This window comes from Oryctolagus cuniculus, chromosome 7 (assembly GCF_964237555.1).
Source record: "Oryctolagus cuniculus chromosome 7, mOryCun1.1, whole genome shotgun sequence".
NCBI classification, from domain to species: domain Eukaryota; kingdom Metazoa; phylum Chordata; class Mammalia; order Lagomorpha; family Leporidae; genus Oryctolagus; species Oryctolagus cuniculus.
Genome location: NC_091438.1, coordinates 43,053,693 through 43,081,577, shown reverse-complemented (window position 1 = coordinate 43,081,577; position 27,885 = coordinate 43,053,693). Strand labels below are relative to the sequence as shown.

At 42.0% G+C, this 27,885-nt stretch overlaps 1 protein-coding gene across 34 annotated transcripts in view; it reads right to left on the bottom strand.

The window, feature by feature from the left end:
- The window catches only part of ASH1L (ASH1 like histone lysine methyltransferase), a 241,742-nt gene that overhangs the window by 139,216 nt on the left and 74,641 nt on the right, over positions 1–27,885 (bottom strand). For 12 of the 34 annotated variants that reach the window (XM_051857197.2, XM_070077538.1, XM_070077533.1 and 9 more), the window contains one exon: positions 5,832–6,029. The exons of the other annotated variants lie outside the window; for them this stretch is intronic. In XM_051857197.2, coding sequence (XP_051713157.2) covers positions 5,832–6,029 — 198 coding nt within the window. The remainder of the gene's footprint in view (positions 1–5,831; positions 6,030–27,885) is intronic. 34 annotated transcript variants of the gene reach the window in all.

The following is a 27,885-nucleotide window of genomic DNA, read 5'->3' as shown; positions in this document are numbered from 1 at the left end:
AACAGTTGCTATCATTTCTGGGGCCAGCACTGTGGCACAGCAGGTTAAACTACTTCTTATGATGCCAACATCCCCTATAAGCACTAGTTTGAGTCTTGGGTACTCCACTTCTGATTCAGCTACCTGCTAATGTGCCCGGGAAAACACTGGAAAATGGCCTAGGTGCTTGAGCCCCACTATCCATGTAGGAAACCTGGATGAAGTTTCTGGATTCTCATTTCAGCATGACCCATCCCTAGCCATTGCAGCCATTTAGGGACTGAAATAGTATATGTAACATCTCTTTCTCTGTCTCTCCCTCTTTTCTCTGTCATTTGCTTTTCAAATAAATAAGTACATCTTAAATAAAAAGAGAAAAAGGAATGAGGGTCATCCTCACTGGAAACGAGGAAGTCAAATGTCACTGTGCATATGACACCATCTTATATAAAGAGAATCCCAGGGGGCCAGTGCTGTGACATAGTAGGCTCCCATTTGGGTGCCAGTTCCCCATACGGGCACCAGTTCATGTCCCAGTTGCTCCTTTATTGATCCAGCTCTCTGCTTATGGCCTGGGAAAGCAGTGGAAGATGGCCAAGTGGTACTTGGGATCCTGCACCCTCATGGGAGACCTGGAAGAAGCTCCTGGCTCCAGATCAGCCCAGCTCTGGCAGTTGCAGCCATTTGGTGAGTGAACCAGAGGATGGAAGACCTGTTTCTCCCTTTTTCTGTCTGTAGCTCTACCTCTCAAATAAATAAATAAAACCTTAAAAGAAAAAGAAAATTCCAGAGAAATCACCAAAAGAAAAAAAACTTATATTAGAACTAATAAATGAATTCAGCAAGACCAATTACTTGAGCCATCACCACCTACCCCCCAGTGTCTGCACTAGCAGGAAGCTGGAGTCAGCAGACAGAGCTGGGAATCAAATCTAAGCACTCTGATATGGGACACGAATGTCTCTAATGACAAGGCTATAAAACATCTGCTCCTAAACTTAACTTTTAATTATATCAAATTTAAATTAAGTTTCTGAAGTATTCTTGTTATCAGGAGGTAATTATAGTAATCAAATTAATAGACAGAAGCTGGTGACTGCCAGGGCTCCTGAGAGGGGAATTCACTGAATAAATGCTATACTTCAAACCATGGTTAAAATGGCAATGTTGTGTTACATTTGTTTAATTGCAATAAGAAAATATGCAGGTAAACTTTGTAAGAATTATCATATTTAGGATACAGTACTTTTTTTAAAGATTTATTTATTTTTATTTGAGAGGCAGAGTTAGAGAGAGAGAGAGAGAGAGGGAGAGGGACATGGAGAGGGAGAGGGAGAGACAGAGACAGACGTCTTCCATCCGCTATTCACTCCTCAAATGGCCACAATGGCCAGAGCTGGGCTGATCTGAAGCCAGTAGCTTCTTCTGGGTTGCCCATGAGGATGCAGGGGCCCAAGGACTTGGGCCATCTTCTACTGCCTTCCCAGGCCATCAGCAGAGAGCTGGATCGGGAAGAAGAACAGCTGTGCCATGGCAGAGGAGGTTAATCCACCGCCTGCAGTGCTGGCATCCCATATGGGCGCTGGTTCTAGTCCCGGCTGCTCCTCTTCCAGTCCAGCTCTCTGCTGATGGCCTGGGAAGGTAGTAGAAGATGGCCCAACTGCACCCCCATGGAAGACCCAGAAAAGGCTCCTGGTTCCTGGCTTCGGATTGGCACATCTCCTGCCGTTGCCACCATTTCGGGAGTGAACCAGCGGATGGAGGACCTTTCTCTTTGTCTTTCCCTCTCATTGTCTGTAACTCTACCTATCAAATAAATAAAATCTTAAAAAAATATATAGTATTTTTTTTATTATTTATTTATTTGAAAGAGTTAGAGAGAGAGGTAGAGCCAAATGACCGCAACAGCCAGAGTTGAGATGATCGAAGCCAGGAGCCAGCTGCTTCTGCTGGGTCTCCCATGCAGGTGCAGGGGCCCAAGGACTTGGGCCATCTTCTGCTTTCCCAGGCCACAGCAGAGAGCAGGATTGGAAGTGGAGCAGCCGTGTCTTGAACCAGTGCCCATATGGGATATGGGTGCTGCAGGCCGGGGCTTTAACCCACTGCGCCACAGTGCTGCCCCTATAGTACGCTTTTCAATTTGATCAAGTCTAAGTAGTGCTTACAAACTTTCTTCATATACAAGGGTCTGCCAGAGTCAGGAGGCAGAGCTGGGTATCAAACCCAGGCAGATAGGGAACACAAGTATCTTAACTAGCAGGCTAAATGCCTACTCCTAAGTCCTTATAATTAATTTATCCCTAGATTATTTCATTTCAATACTTTTTTTATTTGAAATGCACAATTACAGAGACAGGGCAAGAGACAGAAAGAGATCTCCCATTAGCTGGCTTACTCCCTAAATGGCTGCAATAGCTAGGGCTGGGCCAGGCCGAAGTTAGGTCTCCCATGTGGCTGACAGGGGCCCAAACATTTGAACCATCTGCTGCTGCTTTTCCTAGGCCACTAGCAGGGAGCTAGATCAGAATTGGAGCAGCCGGGACACAAACCAGTGCCTATATGGGATGCTGACATTTCAGAGAGCAGTTTTACCTATTATACCTCAAAACAGGTCCTTATGATTCTTTGATCTTCAGATTATTTCTTCAAGTATACATGGATTTCAAATATGATTAAAATAAACTTATTTGTTAATTTCATTTTCCATGCACTTTTTGAAATTCTCTTACATATGTGAGTATGAAAACTACTGATTTTTTCATTTATTTCTCTAATAATCAATCACCTCATCAAATTCTTGTAAAGGTTTGTTGACTACTTGCTTTAAAATAAAAAAGTTTACAGCAGCATTTATAAATACTATATCACATATTATATTTCTATGTAATAATTTACAGCAGTAAGACGCCCACATCCCACATCAGAGTTCCTGGGTTTGATTTCCAGCTCTGGCTTCTGACTCCTACTGCAGACTTCCTGCTAATAAAGACCATGAGAGCAGCGCTGATGGCTCTACTAACTGGGTGCCTGCCACTTACATGGGAGTCCTGGACTGAGTTCTTGGCTCCCAGCTTCAGCCCTGTCCAGGAATGGCTCCAGCCACTGAGTGTATTGGGGAATTTGGCCAGTGAATGGGAGCTCTCTCTCTCTGCTTCTTAAATACAACAACAAAAAAATTAGAAATATCAATATATAAACATATATATGAGTAAAGATTTGAGCAGATAATTGACATAAAAAATTTTAATAGCTGAGGATGGGTGTTCGGCACAGTGGTTGTCACCTGGGATACATACATCTCATATCTGGTTCCAGTTCTGGCTCCTGTTTCTCACTGAGCTTCCTGCTAATGTACACCCTGGGAGGCAACAGATGACATTTCAAGTACTTGGGTCCATGTGGGAGACTCAGGTGGAACTCTGGGCTCCCAGCTTTGGCTTGGCCCAGTTCTGGTTGCTGTGGGCATCTGGTGAGTAAACCAGGGGATGTATGATCTCTTATTGTCTGTCCCTCTGTCTTCCATATAAGATGAAAACAAATTTTTTAAAAAGAGAATTATACACTAGGCTAATCCTCCGCCTAGCGGTGCCGGCACACCGGGTTCTAGTCCTGGTCGGGGCACCGGATTCTGTCCCGGTTGCCCCTCTTCCAGGCCAGCCCTCTGCTGTGGCCAGGGAGTGCAGTGGAGGATGGCCCAGGTGCTTGGGCCCTGCACCCCATGGGAGACCAGGAAAAGCACCTGGCTCCTGGCTCCTGCCATCGGATCAGCGCGGTGCGCCGGCCGCAGCGCGCCGGCCGCGGCGGCCATTGGAGGGTGAACCAACGGCAAAGGAAGACCTTTCTCTCTGTCTCTTTCTCTCACTGTCCACTCTGCCTGTCAAAAAAAAAAAAAAAAAAAAAAGAGAGAGAGAGAGAATTATATACCCCAAAATAGGAATTTCCATTTTTGCCTTTATTATGAATAATTATCAAGAATCACAAGAGAGTAAAGAAAATGACAAATGAGATCTCTATAAATATATTTACAGACTCTAATTAAAGGAGAAGCTATAAACAAGGAAGTGCAAAACAATTACTGTTACACAATAGTTCCTTTCAAATATGCAGTATTCACAATTTATACTTAAAAGAAGGTATTTACCAACAGTTTCAGAAAATCCAAAAAACTAATAGATTTTTGATATCACAAAACTTGTGCATAGTTAGCTTCAGAATAATTACTACCAATTATAATCAGTTTAGCAGTGTCAATAATATTACTGGCCGGTGCCGTGGCTCACTAGGCTAATCCTCTGCCTGTGGCGCCGGCACCCCGGGGTTCTAGTCCCGATTGTGGCGCCAGATTCTGTCCTGGTTGCTCCTCTTCCAGGCCAGCTCTCTGCTGTGGCCTGGGAAGGCAGTGGAGGATGGCCCAAGTGCTTGGGCCCTGCACCCACATGGGAGACCAGGAAAAGCACCTGGTTCCTGGCTTCGGATTGGAGCAGCGCGCCGGCCGTAGCGGCCATTTGTGGGGTGAACCAACGGAAAAAGGAAGACCTTTCTCTCTGTCTCTCTCTCTAACTCTGCCTGTCAAAAAAAATAGTAATAAAATAATATTACTAAGGCATGTCACTGAGGTTTATAGTTATTATTTAAATATTCACTTTCAAGAGCAGACATGCAGTTAAGATATTGCTTGGGATGTCTGCATCCCATATTAGAGTGTCTGGGTTTGAGTTCTGGTTCAGCTCCCAATTCTACCTTCCTGCTAATACAGTCCCTGGAGGCAATGGTGATGACTCATTCGTCCCTGAAACCTATGTGATAAACCCAGATCAAGTTCCTGGAGTCTTCATTTATTTCTGCTATGATCAATAACGGGATAGAATTGAGAACCTAGAAATAGGGGTCAGCACTGTGGCACAGCAGGTAAAGTGCTGCCTGCGATGCTAGCATCCTTATATGGGCATCTGTTATTGTTCCAGTTGCTCCACTTCTGATCTAGCTCACTGCTAATTGCTTGGGAATATGGCCCAAGTGTTTGGGTTCTTGCCACCCATGTGGGAGATCCGGATGAAGCTCCTGGATTTGGCCTGGTCCAGCCCTGGCCATTGCTGCCATCTGGGGAGTGAACCAGTGGATCCCTAGTGGATGGGAAATATTTCTCTTTCTTTCTCTAACTCTGACTTTCAAATAAATAAATCTTTTTTAAAAAAAAGAAAACTAAAGAAGACAGAGCTCAAAATGCACACATTTACAGCTAAATGATTTTCAATAAACGTGCCAAGAACACATTGTAGGGAAAGGACAGTCTCTCCAATAAACGGCACTAGGAAAATTGGATATCAACATAAAAAAGAATGAAAGTACACCTTTAAGTCTTACCATATACAAAAATCACTCCAAAGGGTTTAAATACTTAACTGTAAGTCCTGAAACTATAAAACTACTGGAAGAAAATACAGAAGAAAGACTGCATTACATTGGTCTGAGCAATGACTTTTTGGATATGACCTCAAAAGTAAAGGCAACAAAAGTATACAGAAAAAAATAGGATTATATTAAACTCAAAAAGTATCTGCACAGTAAAGGAAACAACTGACAGAGTAAAGTGACAAACTATAGAATGGAAAATAATTTTCAACAAATGGTTAATATATAAAATACATAAGGAAATTAGCTCAACAGCAAGAATTCAAATTAGCCCTATTTTAAAATGGGCAAAATACATGAATAGATGTATCTCAAAAAAAGACAGGTGCCAATGTTATGGCATAGCAGGTAAAGCCACCACCTATGATGCCAGCATCCAATATGGGGGCAGGTTAGTGTCCCGGCTACTCCACTTCCAATCCCACTCCCTGCTAATGTACCTGAGAAAGCAGCAGAAGATGGCCCAAGTATCTGGATCCTTGCCATCCACATGGGAAACCTGGATGACGCTCTTGGCTTCGGCCTGGCCCAGTGCTAGCTGTTGCAGCCACCTGGGGAGTGAACCCTGGGATGGAAGATCTCTCTCTCCCTCTGTCTCTTCCTCTCTCTCTGTAACTCTCATTTTGAAAATAAATAATCTTAAAAAAAAAAAAAAAAGACAAATGGCTAGCAAGTATATGAAAAAAATGTTCAATGTTATTAATTATCAGAAAAGTACAAATCAAAACCACAATGAGACACCACCTCACTCCCATTAGGATGGCTATTACCAAAAGACAAACATAACAATTACTGGTGAGGATTGGAGAAAAGGGAACCTTATTAGGGTGGTGGCAATGTAAATTAGTATAGCCAATATGGAAAGCATTATGTACACTCATATACCACACAGGGTGCCTGGGCTGATGTCTTGCCTCAGCTTCTGACCAAGCTTCCTGCTGGAAGGCAGCAGATGACTCAGGGATTCTGACTCCCTGCTACCCGAGTGGGAAACCTAGATGGAGCTGCTTGCTTCTGGCTTCAGCCTCACCTAGCCCTGTTTTTTCACACATTTGAGAAGTAAACCAATTAATGGAAAACCAATCAACCTCTCTCTGGCTCTGCCTTCCAATATAAAAATATACAAAGTCTTTTAAAAAATAAAAATAGAGGGCCGGCGCCGCGGCTCAATAGGTTAATCCTCTGCCTGCAGCGCTGGCACACCGGGTTCTAGTCCCGGTCGGGGCGCCGGATTCGGTCCCGGTTGCCCCTCTTCCAGGCCAGCTCTCTGCTGTGGCCAGGGAGTGCAGTGGAGGATGGCCCAAGTGCTTGGGCCCTGCACCCCATGGGAGACCAGGATAAGTACCTGGCTCCTACCATTGGATCAGCGCGGTGCGCCGCGCCAGCCACAGCGGCCATTGGAGGGTGAACCAACGGCAAAGGAAGACCTTTCTCTCTGTCTCTCTCTCTCTCACTGTCCACTTTGTCAAAAATAAATAAATAAATAAATAAAAATAGAAGTACCATATCATCTAGCAATCACACTGTATATCCAAAAAAAACCAAATCAGTATGTTCAATAGGTATCTGTACTCTCAAGCTAACTGCAGCACTATTTATAAATTCAAAGGCATGGAATCAACACATGGATAAAGAAAATGTAGTTTATACAGACAATGGAAGCTATTCAGTCATAACAAAAGATGAAATCCTGTTGTTTATGACAATATGTGTGAACCTGGAAAACATTATGTTGGATGATATAAGCCAGATACAAAAAGACAAACACCATATGACCCAACTCATCTGTGGAATTTTAAAAAGTAGATTTCACAGATGGACAGAATAGAATGGTGGTTACCAAAGGCTGGGAGGTTAAGACGATGGGAAGATAATGTTCACAGAATATATAATTACACTAAAAGAGGAGAGGAGGAAAAGACCAGAATAGGAAAATATATAGACAAAGTACCTAAGTGATTGCCTGGGGCTGGGGAGGTGGGTGAGGAACTGGAAATGAACATTAATGGTTATGACTTTTTTTCATGAACGATGAAAATGATCTAAAGTTGACTGAGATAAGGGCTGTAACAACTCTTGTGATCATACTAACAACCACTGGATGGTACACTGAAAATGGGTGAACAAAATGTAAAATTGTGTACATTATCAACATTAGTATAAAATCATTTATGTTTAAGCAAATAAATTCTGACAAAATTAAGTAATCATTTCATACAGAATAATTAAAACTGCGCTTAGATAATAATTGTAATCTTCATAAAACTTTAGGGTAGTAGCCTAAATAAACATGGAAAACATTAACCTTTAGGTGAAATATTTTATCTTCTTCTCAGTCTTTCAAGAAAAATTTCTATTTGTGAATGCTTCATATCACATAAAAATCAACCAAAATAAAATGTCAATTCAGCTCAAAATTTCATGAAACTTCAAAATAAACCATCGCTATCTAGAATACATCACTTCTGATCTACAAATAATAAGGAATAAAAATAATTTAACATAAGGTTTAGCCTCATTCCAAACAAACATGGAATCCTTCAAGATAGTCTTTATAGATATGATTCTATGAGGCCTAACTTTGGATAAACTTGCTGAGGTATTTCCATAGACTGCTCATCATCATCAGATGTTCATGACCAAAGATTTTCATGCTTTCCCAAGTAAAAACAAAAATCAAAACCAACCATTATGGTCATTTCTTAAGTTCTTTTCAGAAAAGATATTGGCCATTAGTAGTGAGCTGGATTGGAAGCAGAGCAGCTAGAAGCTTAACCTGCTGAGCCACAATGCCAACCCCCTCACAACAGACATTTAAACATGTACAAACATGCGTGCCTGAAAGCAAAGGTTGGTAAATAAAATTTCTTTTATTGTTTGCCCTAAGATATCTGTATCTCCCAATCCATAATATCAAAATGAATGTGACTGGAAAAAACAATTGTACAGAAAGGAAAACCACCAATTAAGAAAAGAAAAATAAAGTAGATTTTTCTCTAATTGATAGACAATAGAAAGCTATGAGAAAACCATATTAATAGGATATTCTGCTCATATCCTCAAGATGTGTGTTCAAAGAAAACTTACAGGAGCAGGCAGTGTGATGTAGTGGGTAAAGCTGCCACCTGCAGTGCAGGCATCCCATATGGGTGCCATATCAAGTTCTGGCTGCTCCACTTCCAATCTAGCTCTCTGCTACAGCCTGGGAAAGAAGCAGAAAATGGCCCAAGTCCTTGGGCCCCTATACCCTCGTGGGAGACCTGGAAGAAGCTCCTGGCTTCTGGCTTCAAATCAGCACAGCTACAGATGTTGCAGCCATCTGGGGGGGGGGGGGGGGGGTGTGAACCCAGCAGATGGAAGACCTCTCTCTCTCTTTGCCTTTCCAATAATTAAATAAATCTTAAAAAAAAAATCAAAAATCTGGATATATGAAATGCTTGAAGTCTGTTTCCTTTATGTAAGTAAATAAACAAGTAAGAATTAAACTTCTTTATTTAAAAAAAAGAATACTTATGGCACAGAATGTAAGTTACAGAACTGTTTGTAAGCAGAAATACAGTAGGCTATTTTCATCATTCTTAAAATATGAATAATTGAAATAAACCTGCTAAGTCCTTAAATTAAATTAATGAAACAGGAAGGAGCTAGGCATTATTAAATATAAGAAAGAGTGCTTGAACAAAGGAAAGCTTTAATATTACACTCTGTAAATAACAATATAAACATAAATACTAAAAGCAGTTTGTTTCCTGGAGCTCACTGATAAGACAAATACAATTATGCATATTTGGAGTAGATATATGCTTTAAATGATATCTGCTGCAAAGTTCATCCTAACTATTATAGGACAGAGAGTTAAATTAGTGTGCATGCAGCTAACATTGAGATACAGGTGAAAATTTACATACAGGTTTGTTATCTTTCAAGCCAATTACACACATCTCCACTTCAATGTTATAGATAAATTTTTCAAAATTGATACATGAAATATAAGCTATTTGCAAAAATGTTAGAAACTAGAAATATAAAGGCAAAAATCTTAAGGCTGCTTCTGAAAATATTCAGAAAACATTTTCAAGAAATGTACAAAGCTTTTTATGGCATATAATAAGAGGTCACATGTGAAAAAATGCTAAAGAATTTAATTTTAAACATGCCACCAAATATTTTCTATTTAAAAAAACAACCACTAGGGGCCAGCCTTGTGGCATAGAGGGTTAAGTTGCTGCCTGTGACCACTCAGGTGCTGGTTTGATTCTTGGTTGTTCTACTTCCAATCTACTAGATGAAAGATCTCTAAAGGCTCTTTTTTAAAAAATTTATTTATTTATATGAAAGGCAGAATTAGAGAGAGAGCAGAAGAGACACAGAGAGAGGTATCTTCCATCTGCTGGTTCACTCCCCAAATAGCCATAACAGCCAGGACTGGTACAGGCCAAAGCCAGGAGCCTGAAGCTTCATCTAGGTCTCCCATATGAGTACAGGTGCATAAAGACCAGGGCCATCCTCCACTGCTCTCCGAGGTATATTAGCAGGGGGCTGGATCAGAAAAGGAACAGTAGGACTCAAATCTGCACCCATATGGGAATCCAGCATTGACGATGTAGGCTTAGTGTAGGCTTAACCTGCAACATCACAATGCTGGCCCTGGAACGTTTTTTTGTTTTTTTTTTTTTTTTTTTTTTTAAGACTAATCATTTACCTGAAAGGCAGAGCAACAGAGAGATAGGGAGAGACAGAGGGAGAGATCTTCCATCCAATGGTTTACTCCTCAAATGGCTGCAATAACCATGTCTGAGCTAGGCCAAAGCCAGGAGGCAGGAACTCCATGTGGGTCTCCCACACAGGTGGCAGGGGCCCAAGTACTTGGGCCATCTTCTGATGCCTTCCCAGGCACATTAGCAGGGAGCTGGATGGGAAGTAGCCTGGTAATACTTCAACCAGCATGGCACCTGGTGGTTTAACCCACTGTGCCAACAAAGCTAGCCCCTAAATGAAGTTTTTTTTTTTTTTTTTTTTTTTTTTTTTAAGATTTATTTATTTGAAAGGCGGAGTTATAGACACAGAGGCAGAGAGAGGGGGGGGGGGGTCTTCTAACCGCTGGTAAACTCTCCAAATGGCTACAATAGCCGGAGCTGGGCCAATCCAAAGCCAGGAGCCTGGAGCCACTTCCAAGTCTCCCATGTGGGTGTAGGGGCCCAAGGACTTAGGCCATCTTCTACTGCCTTCCCAGGACATAGCAGAGAGCTAGATTAGAAGTGGAGCAGCTGGGATTCGAACCGGCGCCCATATGGATGCCAACACTGCAGGTGGTAGCTTTACCCATTACGTCACACAGCCGGCCCCATAAATGAAGTTTAATTTTTCCAAAAATTATGACAACAATCAACAGGATAGTAATAATACAGATATTATGTGAAGCAAACTCTGACAAGCAAAAAACTCTTCTTGCTTATGTAAAATTTAAGGAACACATAAAATGCTAACAGTACCAGAAACCAAGTATTTAGAATTTTGTAAAGATTTATTTATTTATTTAAAAGGCAGAGCGACAGTAGTGGGAGGAGAGACAGAGAGAGAGATGCTCCATCCTCTATTCACTCCCCAAATAGCTGCAATGAAGCCAGGAGCCCAAAGCTCCACCTGGGTTTGCAATATAGGCAGCGGGGGGCCAAGCACTTGGACTAACATCTGATGCTTTCCCAGTGCATTAGCAGGGAGCTGGACTGGAAGCAGAACAGGTGAGATCCCATAGGGGATGCTGCTATTGCAAGAAGCGGCTCAACCCATTGTGCCAAGTCAGACCCTAGGTTCTTTTTTTCATTAAAGAAAAATAGTGACACAAAAATTGACTGCAACAGTTCATATCTGATTTAATAAAGTCTTTTTCCTGGGCTTTCTCCCTATAAATTCCTATCTGACTAGTTGTGAAAGAGGTATAATTTATAACTATGTACCCTGTGATTTTCACTCACAAAGTGAAGTCAGACAGGAAACAACCTCTTTTTATCATGTATTCAATCTTGTCTTCCTATTAACTAACTTTAATAAAAGCTTCAGGTCTTGCTGTCATATAGACCTTTAATTCTTTTTTTTTTTTTTTTTTTTTTTTTGACAGGCAGAGTGGACAGTGAGAGAGAGAGACAGAGAGAGAAAGGTCTTCCTTTTGCCGTTGGTTCACCCTCCAATGGCCGCCGCTGCAGCCGGCGCACCGCGCTGATCCTGGCAGGAGCCAGGAGCCAGGTGCTTTTCCTGGTCTCCCATGGGGTGCAGGGCCCAAGCACCTGGGCCATCCTCCACTGCACTCCCTGGCCATAGCAGAGAGCTGGCCTGGAAGAGGGGCAACCGGGACAGAATCCGGCGCCCCAACCGGGACTAGAACCCGGTGTGCCGGCGCCGCAAGGTGGAGGATTAGCCTATTGAGCCACGGCGCCGGCTTAGACCTTTAATTCTGACATCTCCCCACAGGTCTTCATTCAGTTCAGCACAGCTGTATCTCAGAATTAAACAGTAACAGGCATTTACTGAGCAATCTGGATGTGAGCATTACTGCAGTGATTTACAATCAGTAAAATAAAAGATAAGAACAGACAATTATAAAAAGCAGCACATGAATCTCATGTCAAAGTGTTGGTGTTTAGGTTTAATTCTCTGGAACTAAAGATATGCCTTCTAACAATTTGGTTCAATAATGACTTTTTCTATTAGCAATATCAACAATGAAATGAGAAACATTTACATTCACCATACATAATGAGGTATATCATTAAAACAAGCTACAACACAAATTCCCATAGATATCCCTTACACTCTATACTCTTAAGAGAAAGTGAACTGTTCAATCAAGCAAATGCAGCACTGATTACAGAAGTTCCTATTACAAAACGAAAGCAAGAATTGAGGATGCACCTGATTAAACTAATTACGATAGTGATTAATATTCCTGGTACATTCATAGCAGAATGCAACAGGAAGGATGGCCTCCTCCCCTCAATTAAGGGAACATATGATTCCATAATAAATGTTACTTTGGGAAAAGAATGATAGTTTGTTTTATTTCCACCCTGTAGGAAAGATCAACGTTGCCCCCTTGGCTGTCTGTTTTTGTATATAAAGGGAGAAAAAACAGGCTTTATAGAAAACTGTGAGGATCCCTAAGAGTTTGCATCATTTCTGCTGCCATGGAGTAGCTGGGCATTGTGCCAACTAGTCTCTTAGTCTCCTCTACTACAAAATAGTAGTAGTTCAAGCAGCTTCCAAAAGCGAACAAGAGGAAGGTTAGACAATAGAATCCATCACAGCAGGGGTTAAGAGATACCTATGTACCATCATATCTTCTTGCTTTAACAGTTTTTGCCAACAAGAGCATGGAAGTAGAAAAATACTAGTGGGATGTATATTTGCATTTTAGACCTTTCTATAAATTGTCACAAAAAAGAATGAATGCACTCAGAGATGGCTCTCAATGCATAGGTAAGATGAGAAAATGTGCCCATCTTCTCCTACTTAACACATCTCAAATTCTCTAGCTAGAGCTAAGGAGACTAAGCACAAAGTATTTAAAGGCCCTGGGATAAACACAATATCCCATGTAGTAACAATAAAATTGTTTCATCTGGGTTTATGGGGTACAATCTTTTGGTGTAAAAAATCACTACCACGTGTTAAATGCTTTCAAAAGCTGTTTGATGGGGTGGGAGTTTGGATTTGAGTCCTGGCTCCACACTCATGATTCCCTGATTCTGTTAATGTGCACCTTGGGAAGCAACATTTAGGCCAATTAAGTAGTGAACCAATGGACGGAAGACCTCTCTCTCTCTCTCTCTCTACCTCTCCTCTTTCCATGTAACTTTTTTCTTTTCTAAAGATTTATTCTATTTATTTGAAAGACAGAGTTACAGGCTGGCACCACAGCTCAATAGGTTAATCTTCTGCCTGCAGCGCTGGCACCCCAGGTTCTAGTCCCGGTCGGGGCGCCGGATTCTGTCCCAGTTGCCCCTCTTCCAGGCCAGCTCTCTGCTGTGGCCCAGGAAGGCAGTGGAGGATGGCCCAAGTGCTTGGGCCCTGCACCCGCATGGGAGACCAGGAGAAGCACCTGGCTCCTGCCTTCGGATCAGCGCGGTGCGCCGGCCGCAGCACAGGCACAGCAGCCATTGTGGGGGTGAATCAATGGCAAAAGGAAGACCTTTCTCTCTGTCTCTCTCTCACAGTCCACTCTGCCTGTCCAAAAAAAAAAAAAAAAAAAAAAAGAGAGAGAGAGAGAGAGACCGAGTTACAGAGAGAGGCAGAGACAGAGAGAGAGAGGTCTTCCATCCGCTGGTTCACTCCCCAAATGTCCACAATGGCCACAGCTGTGCTGATCTGAAGCCAGGAGCCTCCTTGCAGGGACCCAAGGAGTTGGGTCATCTTCTACTGCTATCCCAGACCATAGCAGAGAACTGGATCGGAAGAGGAGCAGCTGGGACTCAAACTGGCACGCATATGGGATGCCAGCACTTTAGGCCAGGGCTTTAACCCGATGTGCCACAGTGCCGGCCTCTCCTTGTAACTCTTTCAACTAAAAAATAAATCTTTTTTTTTTTTAAAGGTGTTTGACATGTCCAAGTGTTTTCTTTTCTCTTCTTTAAGATTTTATTTATTTATTTGACAGGTAGAGTTACAGTGAGAGGGAGAGACAGAGAAAGGTCTTCCTTCCATTGGTTCACTCTACAAATGGCTGCAATGACCGGAGCTGCACTGATCTGAAGCCAGGAGCCAGGTACTTCTTCCCAGTCCCTCACGTGGGTGCAAGGGCCCAAGGACTTGGGCCATCTTCTGCTGTTTTCCCAGGCCATAGCAAAGAGCTGGATAGGAAGAGGAACAGCCAGGACTAGAACTGGCGCTCCGGCGCTGCAGGCAGAAGATTAACCTGCTGCGCCACAGCGCCGGCCCCTCCAAGTGTTTTCATAAACAAAAAGTCTAATGTTGGGGCCAGTGCGGTGGTGCAGCAGGTTAAAGCCCTGGCCTGCAGTGTCGACATCCCATATGCGTGCCAGTTCTAATCCTGGCTGCTCCTCTTCCGATACAGCTCTCTGCTATGGCCTGGGATAGCAGCAAAGATGGCCCAAGTCCTTGGGCCCCTGCACCCACATGGGAGACCCACAAGAAGTTCCTGGCTCCTGGCTTCAGATCGGCACAGCTCTGCCGCTGTGGCCACCTGGGGAGTGAACCAGTGGATGGAAGATCTCACTATCTCTACTTCTCTCTGTAACTCTTTCAAATAAATAAAATAAATCTTCAAAAAAAGTTATTTAAAAATAAAAAGTCAGAAAGCGGCCGGCAACGCGGCTCACGCTGATCCGAAGCCAGGAGCCAGGTGCTTTTCCGGGTCTCCCATGCGGGTGCAGGACCCAAGCACTTGGGCCATCCTCCACTGCACTCCCGGGCCACAGCAGAGAGCTGGCCTGGAAGAGGGGCAACCGGGACAGAATCCGGCGCCCTGACCGGGACTAGAACCCAGTGTGCCGGCGCCGCAAGGCGGAGGATTAGCCTAGTGAGCCGCGGCGCCGGCCCCCAAATTGCATTTTAAGGACTTTATTTTTGGTGGTGAAGCTGATACCTGTTTTATGTTTACAAGTCTTACTTTCAGTCTTTCTTCTTCTTCTTCTTTTTTTTTTATATTATGTTCACAATTAAGCAATCTACAACTGAAAGTAAGCGCCAGCTTTCAGTCTTATTGAACTATTTTTAAAGCATGTTCTTTATTGGTCATGAAAGACAAAAGTGAAAAAGATCAGCCTCACACTCCAGGAGCTACTGCTAGTAAAAGGTAAGAAATGAATAATTACACAATAAGAACAAATCAAAAAGAGTACCTAACGACCTAAGAGCTGGTGCTCCAGTTGGGTTTTCCCACTCCCTCATCCTCCTCCTTTATTTCATAGTAAAACGTTTTTCTTTTCATCTTAAAATTTGCATTTATTTTTATTTTAAAGAAAGAGGGAGGGAGAGCAAAGGGAGATGGAGTCAGAAACAGAGACCATCTTCCATTGCTGGTTCACTTTCCAAATGTCTACTAATAATCAGGGTTGGGCCAGGCCAAAGCCATGAGCCTGGAAATTAATCCAGGTCTAACACATGGGAAGCAAGCACCCAAACACTTGAGCCATCAACCTGCAGCCTCCCAGGATACATATCAGCAGAACTTGGAACTGGAAGCAGGGTCAGGACTCAAACCCAGGCACTCCAATATAGGATGCGTATGTTGCAATCAGCATCTTAACTGTAGTACCAAACACCTGTCTCTTGTTTTTTATTTAGAAATTCAGCAACCTTAAATTAACACTTCAGTTTTCCCTCTTTTCTCTTCGGTAATTTAATTCTTGAGGTAGAGGCAAACAGAAGAAAAAAAAAGTCATCAAGTATGCTGGAGAATTTCTACTTCTTTGATAATTCCTAAGTGCTCAGACAACATAATCAACAAACAGCTTAAAAACAAGTCATCAAGCTCCCCTGCCTTTGGATTATAATTTTCAGTATCTGCTTATTATTTCTCCAGTAGTCTTTTTGGAGTACCCACATACACAATCTAGGACTGGACAAGAAACTACAGGAAAATCACACTCAGCAATTAGGCTCAAAAATGAAAAGGTGGGGTTTAGAAGCAAGTTTCATCTTCTTTCACTGTTTTTTCTGTGAAAGTAACTACTAATCCTGCAACTGCTAGGATCACCTTTCTGCACATATATTATCAGATGTAATTCAATGTAGCTTTCCTAAAATAGTTAAAATATTTAGTATATAAATCTACCATCTGTACATTTTTGTCAAAATGCTTTTCTGTACCTCTTAAACTCTGACTTCCTAACATAGCAGAACTTTGTATATTTAACTTTGGGATGTTTTCCAAAAATGAAGGTAGAATATACATAATAGATCTGTTAAAGAACACATTTGATGGCTAAAAAATAAGGAACAAGAGGCAGGCACTTGGCCCAGTGGTTAAGATGTCTACTGTTCCATAAGTTAAGTGCTTGAGTTCAAAAAATCTGGCTCCTGATTCCAGCATTTTGCTAATATACTTAGGGAGACAAGTTACTGGGTTACTGAAACCCACATGGATGACCTTGACTGAGTTCCTGGATCCCTTCTTTAGCTGTTGCAGGCATGCTGGGGAATGAATGAGCGGATGGGATCTGTCTCTGCCTTTCAAATAAATAAATAAATTTTTTTTAAAAGGGAAGGGACTGGCGCTGTGACGTAGTGGGTAAAGCCGCTGCCTGCAGTGCCCGCATCCCATATGGGTGCCAGTTTGAGTCCCGGTTGCTCCACTTGCAATCCAGCTCTCTGCTGTGGCCTGGGAAAGCAGTAGAAGATGACCTAAGTTCTTAGGCCCCTGCACCTGCGTGGGAGACCCAGAAGAAGCTCCTGGCTTCAGATCCACACAGTGCTGGCCCTTGGGGCCAATTGGGGAGCAAACCAGCGGATGGAAGATCTCTCTCTCTCTCTCTCTGCCTCTCCTCTCCTTCTCTCTCTAACTCTGACTTTCAAATGAGTAAATAAATCTTAAAAGAAAAAAAAAAAAAGCCTGTAGCACCGGCATCTCCTCTCTCTGTGTAACTCCCAACTTTCAAATAAATAAAGAAATCTTAAAAAAAAAAAGAAATACCATACAGGCTGAAGAAAGATCTGTATTTGCACTGGTTATAGTGAAGCCACAGTTAATATGCAAAGTTCAATCTTCTCTGGTATGTCCTTACACAATCATATATTCTGTGGGTGATCCTGTGCCTGGTTTTAGACCGCCTGCCCAGCCCATGCAGGAGGTTAAGTGGGCATGGCACACTATGCATCCTGGGAAAGACTCTATGACCTGACTGCTGGCAGGTGGCAGGAGCCCCAGGCACAGTTCCCCCACTCTGTCTCCCTGCTGAAGAGCCTTGTAATTGCCAATCAGGTAAACAATTCCCCGGTGTGGCCCAGACCCATAAAGATCTCCTGGGAGGCTACATAGGCTACGTGACCTTCAAGCTGATTGGAAAAGTACAGCGGTGCCAATATCGGCATTATCCTATAGAATTAGTGTTGCCCTGAACTAGCTATGTCCCCTCTGCTTGCCCTTTAAAAGGTGTGCCTGGTTGTTAATGAAGGGACATGTTCACCAAAGCATGTCGCCGGTGCTTCTTGTCAAAGAATGCCGTGGTACCACCATCCCGGCAGTGCGGGTCTCGCAGGACGAGCCCACAATATACCTCTTATAATTATTTTTTCTTTTTTAAAAGATTTTTTATTTATTTATTTGACAGGTAGAGTTACAGACAGCAAGAGGGAGAGACAGAGAGAAAGGTCTTCCATCCAATGTTTCACCCCCCAAATGGCCGCGAAGACCGGAGCTATGCTGATCTGAAGCCAGGAGCCAAGTCTTCCTGGTTCCCCATGCGGGCGCAGGGCCCAAGCACTTGGGCCATCCTCCACTGCCCTCCTGGGCCACAGCAGAGAGCTGGACTGGAAGAGGAGTAACCAGGACTAGAAACCAATGCCCACATGGGATGCCAGCGCCACAGGCAGAAGATTAACCTAGTGCGCCATGGCGCCGGCCCCCATCTTATAATTCTTCACATTAAGCATTTACTGGTGCAAAGTGATCTTCATTGATAATGAAGGCTACAGTTACTAAGGAGACCCTGAAATATACCCTCACATTTTCTTGCTTTGTAGTAGGTTGGAGGAGGTGAAGATTAGCCATAAAATGCTTCTCCTTTTTCTTAAAATTGCTAGATTTTGAAGTGGTTGGTTTAAACACATAAACAAACACAGAGATAACCTTTAAATAGACTAACAACCCTGAACAGTCAAGCAGAGCTTTGTGAGATGTACTCTGAACCACAATGACTCACTTCCCTCCATCCTTTATTAGTTAAATCCCTGCAACTCATTCTTAAATCTGATCTGTTAATGCCATCTGCTGTTAAAGTTCTGTGACCTCAAGAAACTCGACCAATTTGTGTTCCAACTATCATGAATACCTAGATGACTTTCACTGCCACATGAGTACCAAGGTAACTCAGGATTATGTGTGGACATAAAATTCAGGCACTGTATCTTTGGAAATAGTTAACATTACAGATATAAATGATAAGGCTTCATTACTTACCACAAGTAACCCCAAATTGCTCAAGTGGAAATACTTTCAAAAACAGCAATATTAACTTTTTTTACTTTTTTTAAAAAGATTTTTATTTTTTATTTGAGAGGTGGAGTTACAGACAGTGAGAGGGAGAGAGAGAGAGAAAGGTCTTCCTTTCACTGGTTCACTCTCCAAATGGCCTCAACTGCTGGAGCTGTCTTTCAAATAAATAAAATAAATCTCAAAAAACAAACAAAAACACAGGAAAAAAAAGAGAAATGCCATTATAAGGCAGGATCATAATGACAAAAAACAAAAATGAATTTAGTCATGCAATTCTTACTATAAAACTGTATCACTAAAAGTAACACCATCCACAAAATACAGTTTTAAGAAAGAAATAACCCACTTTCAGAGTCAGAACAAGGAAACTTCAGGGCTAACACTGTGGTGCAGTGTGTCCAGCTACCATTTGCCTTGCTGGTATCCCGCATCAAAGAGCCAGCTGCAGTCTCTGCTTCCCATTCAGTTTTCTGCTATTGCCTCTGGGAAGATAGTGGAAGATGGCTAAAGTACTTGGGTCCCTGCCATCCATATGGGAGACCAGGATGGAGTTCCTAGCTCCTAACTTGCCCAGATTTGGCTGTGGCAGTCTTTTGTATTGCAGTCGATGGAAGATCTCTGTCTCTCCCTCCCTCTCTGTTGCTCTGCCTTTCAAATAAATTTTTAAAAATCTTAAAAAAAAAGGGGGGGGGTTTCTCTTAATGGCAAAATCCATTAAGAAACAAAAGGTAAAAACCAAGGTAGTAGTAACCATGAATGGCAACATACAAAAGGCTGATTATGATTATGTAATTACCCTTCTCCTCTAGTTTGATTTTCTTAGTACTTACCTACACTAAAGGGCTGTCAAATTCCTGTTTTATAGCACAAATGACAAAACTGATAATCATAAATGTGTTTTTGCCCTTATTTAACTTGTCCAACATGCCCTTCTTTTGGCACTAAATTATTTTTTAAAAAATTATTTATTTGAAAGCCACAGTTACTGAGAGAGAGAGAGAGAGAGAGAGAGAGAGAGAGAGACGAAGAAGGCGGCGGCGGGGGGGGGGGGCGGGGATCAATCTTCCATCCGCTGGTTCACTCCCCAAATGGCCACAAACAGCCAGGGCTGGGCCAGGCCGAAGCCAGGAGACATCAGCTTTTTCTAGGCCTCCCATGTGGGTGCAGGAGCCCAAGGATTTGGGCCATGTTCTGCTGCTTTCCCAGGTGCATTGACAGGGAGCTGGACCAGAAGTAGAGCAACCGGGACTCGAACTGGTGTCCATATGGGATGCTGGCACTGTAGATGACTGCTTAAGTCATTATGCCACAGTGCTGGCCCCTCCACTAAATTCTAACCAACTGGTAAACACCTAATTTTTAAAAAAGAATAATTTACTACTTATTTGAAAAGTAGGGTGACAGAGAAGGAAACACAGAGATCTTCCATCTGCTGGTTCACTCCCCAAATGACCAGGCTGAAGCCAGAAGCCAAGAATTGCATCCAGGTCAATCAGGAACTTACTTACCATCATTTTCCCAGGGACAGTACGAGGGAGCTGAATGGGAGGCAGAGCAGCTGAGACTCAAACCTGCACTCTGATATGGGATGTGGGCATTCCAAGTGGCAGCTTAACATTCACCCCAACACCTAATTTTAAATATGAGCTCCTCTGTAAAACTCTCCTAACATAATCTCTAGTGCACCAATTCTTCCAAATAATTCAGTGATTCCCACACTATATTTTTATTACAGCAACTAGCACATTATATGAAAATTATTCATTATGGCAATACTTTGCAGGTAAAAATGAGTAATTCAAAGAATGCTATGAGTCTATGCCAAATATATTATGTTCACAATTAAGCAATCTACAACCTGACCCTCCTATATGAAAGTATAAAGTAACTGCTGTCTGGACAGTTATCTACAGCATAAAAGGCACAATAAAAATACAAATTTAAGGTAACGAAAAAGTGTTAAAATTAGATAGCAGTGATAGCTGTACAAGCAAAAGATACTGAACACACTAAAAACAACTGAACATTAATTTTAAAGGGGCAAATTTTTACAGCATTTGAATCATATCTTTGTTTTTTTAAGATTTATTTATTTATTTGAAAGTCAGAGTTACACAGAGAGAGGAGGAGAGGCAAAGAGAGAAAGAGGTCTTCCATTCGCTGGTTCGCTCCCTAGTTGGCCGCAATGGTTGGAGCTGTGCCAATCTGAAGCCAGGAGCCAGGACCTTCTTCCAGGTCTCCCATACAGGTGCAGGGGACCAAGGACTTGGGCCATCTTCTACTGCTATCCCAGGCCAAAGCAGAGAGCTGGGTCAGAAGTGGAGCAGCCAGGTATTGAACTGGCGCCCATATGGGATGCCAGCACTGCAGGTGGCAGCTTAACCCACTATGCCACAGCTCTGGCCCTCTGAATGGTATCTTAATAAAAAACATTTAATTTATCTAAAAACAGGCTTATCTTACATAGGGTACAATGTAAGGAAACTACTTAACTTGGAAAACCTATTAACAGTATCTGAAAGAAATGTCAAGGAAAGAAAAAGCCAACATCTATATAATATCAAACCAATTTTTTCCCAACTATATTATTACAAAATAATTGAAATTTACTTGCAGCAATTTAAGAATTATCAGCTAAACCATCTACATGGTGAAAGATTTTATGCACCATTATGTTTATCATCTATATATTTTAAGAAACTATGTTAAACTGTCAGTTGTATAAATAAAATATAAAACCAATGCCTTAAGTTTAATATTCGAATTCATGTGAATTTAATGTCTCCACAAAAAAAATCACTTCACTCAAATTAAAAAAATACTTTTTCAATGAACTGTTTCTTAAATAATACATAAAGTTGGCATAGATCTTTCTCCCAAACAAAAAACTATCTTTTTAGAAGAACAATTATAAACAGTTATAAATTTTGCTTACAATTCGCTGTGTTCATTAAATCTATTCATCAAATAAACTGTTCAAAGGCAAAATGTTAGTTAACACAGCACCAATTTTTTTCAATGTTTTTTGACCTAATCTGTTTTCTTTTTAAATGTTTTATTTATTTATTTGAAAGTCAGAGTTACACAGAGAGAGAAAGAGAGGCAGAGAGGCAGAGAGAGAGAGAGAGAGGTCTTCCATCCGCTAGTTCATTCTCCAATTGGCTGCAATGGCAGGAGCTGCGCTGATCCGAAGCCAGAATCCAGGAGTTTCTTCCGGGTCACTAATGTGGGAGCAGGGGCCCAAGGACTTGGGCCATCTTCTACTGCGTTCCCAGGCCATAGCAGAGAGCTGGATCGGAAGTGGAGCAGCTGGGACTTGAACTGGCACCTATATGGGATGTCAGCACTGAAGGCAGCGTCTTTACCCGCTAAGCCACAGCACTGGCCCCAACCTAATTTGTAATCAGTATATAGTGGAAGTGAAATATTCCCCCAATCCCTCTCTGCTCACACAAGTTTCAGTTTTAATTACCTGCAACAGGACAAATATTTTGGCTAATGGTCACGAAAGCACTTTTTTAAAAAAAATGTTGTAAACTAAGTGAACAATGACCCAATGACCACATATAACAAGCGATGCTGCACAAATGCAAAAATAGGATTTCCTCTAAATTGCTAGAAAAGAATGCACCACCACCCCCTCTCCTTTTAAATTAGTGTTGTGAAAAATACTAAGTAAATATAATGACTTCCACCTTCGCTTTCACTTGATAAAATACTGCTTTAGAAGAATGGAGGTGGCCAGCGCCACGGCTCAATAGGCTAATCCTCCACCTAGCGGCGCCGGCACACCGGGTTCTAGTCCCGGTCGGGGCGCCGGATTCTGTCCCGGTTGCCCCTCTTCCAGGCCAGCTCTCTGCTGTGGCCCGGGAGTGCAGTGGAGGATGGCCCAAGAGCTTGGGCCCTGCACCCCATGGGAGACCAGGAGAAGCACCTGGCTCCTGCCTTCGGTTCAGCGCGGTGCTCCAGACGCAGCGCGCCAGCCGTGGCGGCCACTGGAGGGTGAACCAATAGCAAAAGGAAGACCTTTCTCTCTCTCTCTCTCACTATCCACTCTACCTGTCAAAAAAAAAAAAAAAAAAAAAAAAAAGAAGAAGAAGAAGAAGAAGAAGAAGAATGGAGGTATCTGAGCTGGCATTGTAGTGCAACAGGTTAAGTAGTGGCCTGAACTGGCATCTCATATGAGCATTGCTCTGAGTCCTGGCTGCTCTACTTCCAATCCAGCTAGCTATTAAATGTGCCCATGAAGGCAGCAGAAGATGGCCCAAGTACTTGGACCCACCCACATGGGAGACCCAGATGGAGTTCTAGGCTCCTAGCATTGGCCTGGCCCAGCCCTGGCTGTCATGGCCATTTGGGGAGTAAACCAGCAGATTGAAGATATCTATTTGTCACTGCCTCTCTGTCATTCTGCTTTTCAAATAAACAAACCTTTGTAAGAAAAAAAAAAGAAAGAAAGAAAAAAATGAAGGTATCACACATGAAATTCCAAGAAAGCCAAATACAATTTTTACAGGAAATTTATAAAGTTATTGTTTTTACTTTAGATAATAAAAAGGGACAGGAAGATCTACTATAAAGTAAATAATGAGTTATTTCTTATAAAACAATCTATCAGAAGCTTTCCACTTCTAGCCATATGGCAGACTAAATACTGTGAAGAGTCTTCAGTTACAACAAAATAACTCGAACAGCATTAGGACACAATGTTCATTACACTGCTGGCCTCACAGAAACATTTCCAAAAGGACCAAAAGAAAAGTAATAAAAAGTGTCTGTCCTAAGAAGGTCTGACTGTCCAGAGAGTAAATGCACCAAACTATAGCCTAGTAGTAGTGAAATAGAGAACCAGGGAAAGGTGTCAGTAACATACTCTAACTCCTTGCAAAATGAATTCAAAGCCTCTCAAGGAACTCATCATTAAACTAGGCTTAAAGTTTGAATGCAGATAAAGATGAACAAAATACGAATTTAGTATCAGCTGGGCAACTTCTAGAATTAAGTTCATAAATTACCAGGCAAGAATGCACAGAATACAGTAAAGTATGAGTGCTGAGAAAGGATTAGGCAACCCTACAAAGCATAATAAATGCAACTATATCATACTGGCAAATAAACAGAAAACATCAGTGACACAAAATGGAAAATCAGAAGAGATTCTAACACATAAGGGAATTCAGTGCATTTCTAACTTAATGTCTCAAGTCAAAGAGTTAACATGGATTTCTTGGGGCAGGTATAGTGGGTTAAGCCACACCGAGGACACCTGCGTCCTACGCAGGGCACTGAATCTGATCCAGGTTTCAGCTAATGCACCTGGGAGGCAGCAGGTGATGGCACACCAGCCACCCAGGTGGGTGACCAAGATAGAGTTCCAGGCTCCTGGCTTTGGTCTGGCTCTGCCCTAGCTGTTACAGGAGTTTGGGTAGAGAAGTTCTCTTTGCCACTCTGCCTTTCAAAAAACTCTCTTTGTAAAAAGACAGACTTTTTCCTTTATAAAAAGATTTATTTATCTGAAAAGCAGAGTGACAAAGAGGAAGAATCAAGAAATTTCACATCTGCTGGATCACTCTCCAAATAGCCACAACATCTGGTGCTGGGCCAGGCTGAAACCAAGATCAGGAACTCTGTCTGAGTCTCCCACATGGGTGGCAGGGCCCAGGCACTTGGGTCATCTGCTGCTGCTTTCTCAAGTGTATTAGAAGGGAATTGGATCAGAGGCATAGCAGCTGGGACTCGAACTAGTGCTCAAACATGGGATTTGGGCATTTCAAGCAATGGCCAGACCCACTGCTCCACAACAAGTTACCCAAAGATGGACTTTTCAGTATCAGTGCTGGAGCTCTGTAGCCACTTGGAAAGAGAGAAAATTGAGTCCATAACTCATATACTGTAAGAAAATTTAAATGGAGGCTGGTGCTGTGGCATAGTAGAGTAAGCCTCCATTTGTGGTACCAGCATTCCATATGGGTGCTGGTTTAAGTCCTGGCTGCTCCACCTCTGATTCAGATCTCTTCTTATGTTCCTGGAAAAGCAGTGGAAGATGGCCCAAGTGCCTGGGACCCTGCCACCATGCATGAGACCCAGAAAAAGCTCCTGGTATCATCCTGGCCTAGCCCTGGTCATTGCGGCTACTTGGGGAGTAAACCAACAAATGGAAGATTTCTCTGTCTCTCCTTCTCCCTCTCTTTCAAATTGAAAAAAAAAAATCTTTTATAACTTTATGAAGATGGTTTTCATAATGAAAATAAAAATTCAGAAGCCATGAAAGTAAAGAATTATAAATTAAATTAGCTACAAAGTTGAACACTTCCACATGGTAAACTAATGTTACCAAACAAACCAGAAAAAAGGCATTGGTAACCCATATTTCAAAGGCCTAAAGAGGCTCTTTTAGTCCTAGTATAGAAAAATTCTAAGAATACACTATTGGAACTCATAGAGGAGTTTGGCAAAGTGGCCTAAAGAGGCTCTTTTAGTCCTAGTATAGAAAAATTCTAAGAATACACTATTGGAACTCATAGAGGAGTTTGGCAAAGTGGCAGGATATAAAATCAATGCACAAAAATCAACAGCCTTTGTATACACAAGCAATGCCATGACTGAGAAAGAACTGCTAAGATCAATCCCATTCACAATAGCTACAAAAACAATCAAATACCTTGGAATAAACTTAACCAAGGACGTTAAAGATCTCTATGATGAAAATTACAAAACCTTAAAGAAAGAAATAGAAGCGGATACCAAAAAATGGAAAAATCTTCCATGCTCATGGATTGGAAGAATCAACATTATCAAAATGTCCATTCTCCCAAAAGCAATTTATAGATTCAATGCAATCCCAATCAAGATACCAAAGACATTCTTCGCAGATCTAGAAAAAATGATGCTGAAATTCATATGGAGGCACAAGAGACCTCGAATAGCTAAAGCAATCTTGTACAACAAAAACAAAGCCGGAGGCATCACAATACCAGACTTCAGGACATACTACAGGGCAGTTGTAATCAAAACAGCATGGTACTGGTACAGAAACAGTTGGATAGACCAATGGAACAGAATTGAAACACCAGAAATCAATCCAAACATCTACAGCCAACTTATATTTGATCAAGGATCTAAAACTAATTCCTGGAGCAAGGACAGTCTATTCAATAAATGGTGCTGGGAAAACTGGATTTCCACGTGCAGAAGCATGAAGCAAGACCCCTACCTTACACCTTACACAAAAATCCACTCAACGTGGATTAAAGACCTAAATCTACGTCCTGACACCATTAAGTTATTAGAGAACATTGGAGAAACCCTTCAAGATATTGGCACAGGCAAAGAATTTCTGGAAAAGACCCGGGAGGCACAGGCAGTCAAAGCCAAAATCAACTATTGGGATTGCATCAAATTGAGAAGTTTCTGTACTGCAAAAGAAACAGTCAGGAGAGTGAAGAGACAACCGACGGAATGGGAAAAAATATTTGCAAACTATGCAACAGATAAAGGGTTAATAACCAGAATCTACAAAGAGATCAAGAAACTCCACAAAAACAAAACCAACAACCCACTTAAGAGATGGGCCAAGGACTTCAATAGACATTTTTCGAAAGAGGAAATCCAAATGGCCAACAGGCACATGAAAAAATGTTCAAGGTCACTAGCAATCAGGGAAATGCGAATCAAAAGCACAATGAGGTTTCACCTCACCCCGGTTAGAATGGCTCACATACAGAAATCTACCAACAACAGATGCTGGAGAGGATGTGGGGAAAAAGGGACACTAACCCACTGTTGGTGGGAATGCAAACTGGTCAAGCCACTATGGAAATCAGTCTGGAGATTCCTCAGAAACCTGAATATAACCCTACCGTTCGACCCAGCCATCCCACTCCTTGGAATTTACCCAAAGGAGTTTAAATTGATAAACAAAAAAGCGGTCTGCACCCTAATGTTTATTGCAGCACAATTCACAATAGCCAAGACCTGGAACCAACCTAAATGCCCATCAATGGTAGACTGGATAAAGAAATTATGGGATATGTATTCGTTAGAATACTATACCGCAGTAAGAAACAACGAAATCCAGTCATTTGCAACAAAATGGAGGAATCTGGAACACATCATGCTGAGTGAAGTAAGCCAGTCCCAAAGGGACAAATACCATATGTTCTCCCTGATCGGTGACAACTGACTGAACACCAAAAAGGAAACCTCCTGAAGTGAAATGGACACTATGAGAAATGGTGACTTGATCAGCATAGCCCTGACTGCTAATGGACAACTTAATACATTATCCCTCATAGTATTTTTTTTGTCTGTTCTACTTAATATGACTGGTTTAATTCTGTAATTATCACACAGTTATTCTTAAGTGTTGAAAATTAACTGAAATGTGACCCCTGTTAAACATAAGAGTGGGAATAAGAGAGGGAAGAGATGTATAATTTGAGGCATGCTCGGGCTGACTTGCCCCAATTGGTAGAGTTGGAAACATACCAGGGGATTCCAATTCAATCCCATCAAGGTGGCATGTGCCAATGCCATCTCACTATTCCAAGTGATCAATTTCAGTTCACAATTGATCATAATGAAAGGACTAAGAGTCAAAGGGAGCACATAAACAAGTCTAGTATCTGCTAACACTAACCGATAGAATAAATAAAGGGGAGAGTGATCCAACATGGGAAGTGAGATACTCAGCAGACTCATAGAATGGCGGATGTCCTAAATAGCACTCTGGCCTCAGAATCAGCCCTAAAGGCACTCAGATCTGGCTGAAAAGCCCATGAGAGTATTTCAGGCATGGAAAGCCAAGACACTCTGGCAAAAAGATCTCTGTGAGTGAGATCCCAGTGGAAAGAACAGGTCTTCAAAGAGGGAGGTGCCTTTCTCTGAAGGGAGGAGAGAACCTCCACTTTGACTATGACCGTGTCTAAACAAGATAAGAGTCGGAGAACTCAAGGGGCTTCCATAGCCTTGGAAACTCATGACTGGTGCATAGGGAGATTACTGATGCCATAAACAGGAGTGTCAATTTGTAAAGTCAACAACAGGAGTCACTGTGCACTTACTCCTCATGTAGGATCTCTGTCCTTAATGTGCTGTACACTGAGGCTTAATGCTATAACGAGTACTCAAACAGTATATTTCACTTTGTGTTTCTATGGGGGTGCAAACGATTGAAATCTTTACTTAATGTACACTAAACTGATCTTCTGTAAAAAAAAAAAAAAGAAAAAAAAAGAAAAAAGAAATTATCAATTCCCAACTTGACTCTCACTGGGATTAAACATGACAATAGGTCTGGGGGAAAAAAAAAAAAAAGAAAATACAGT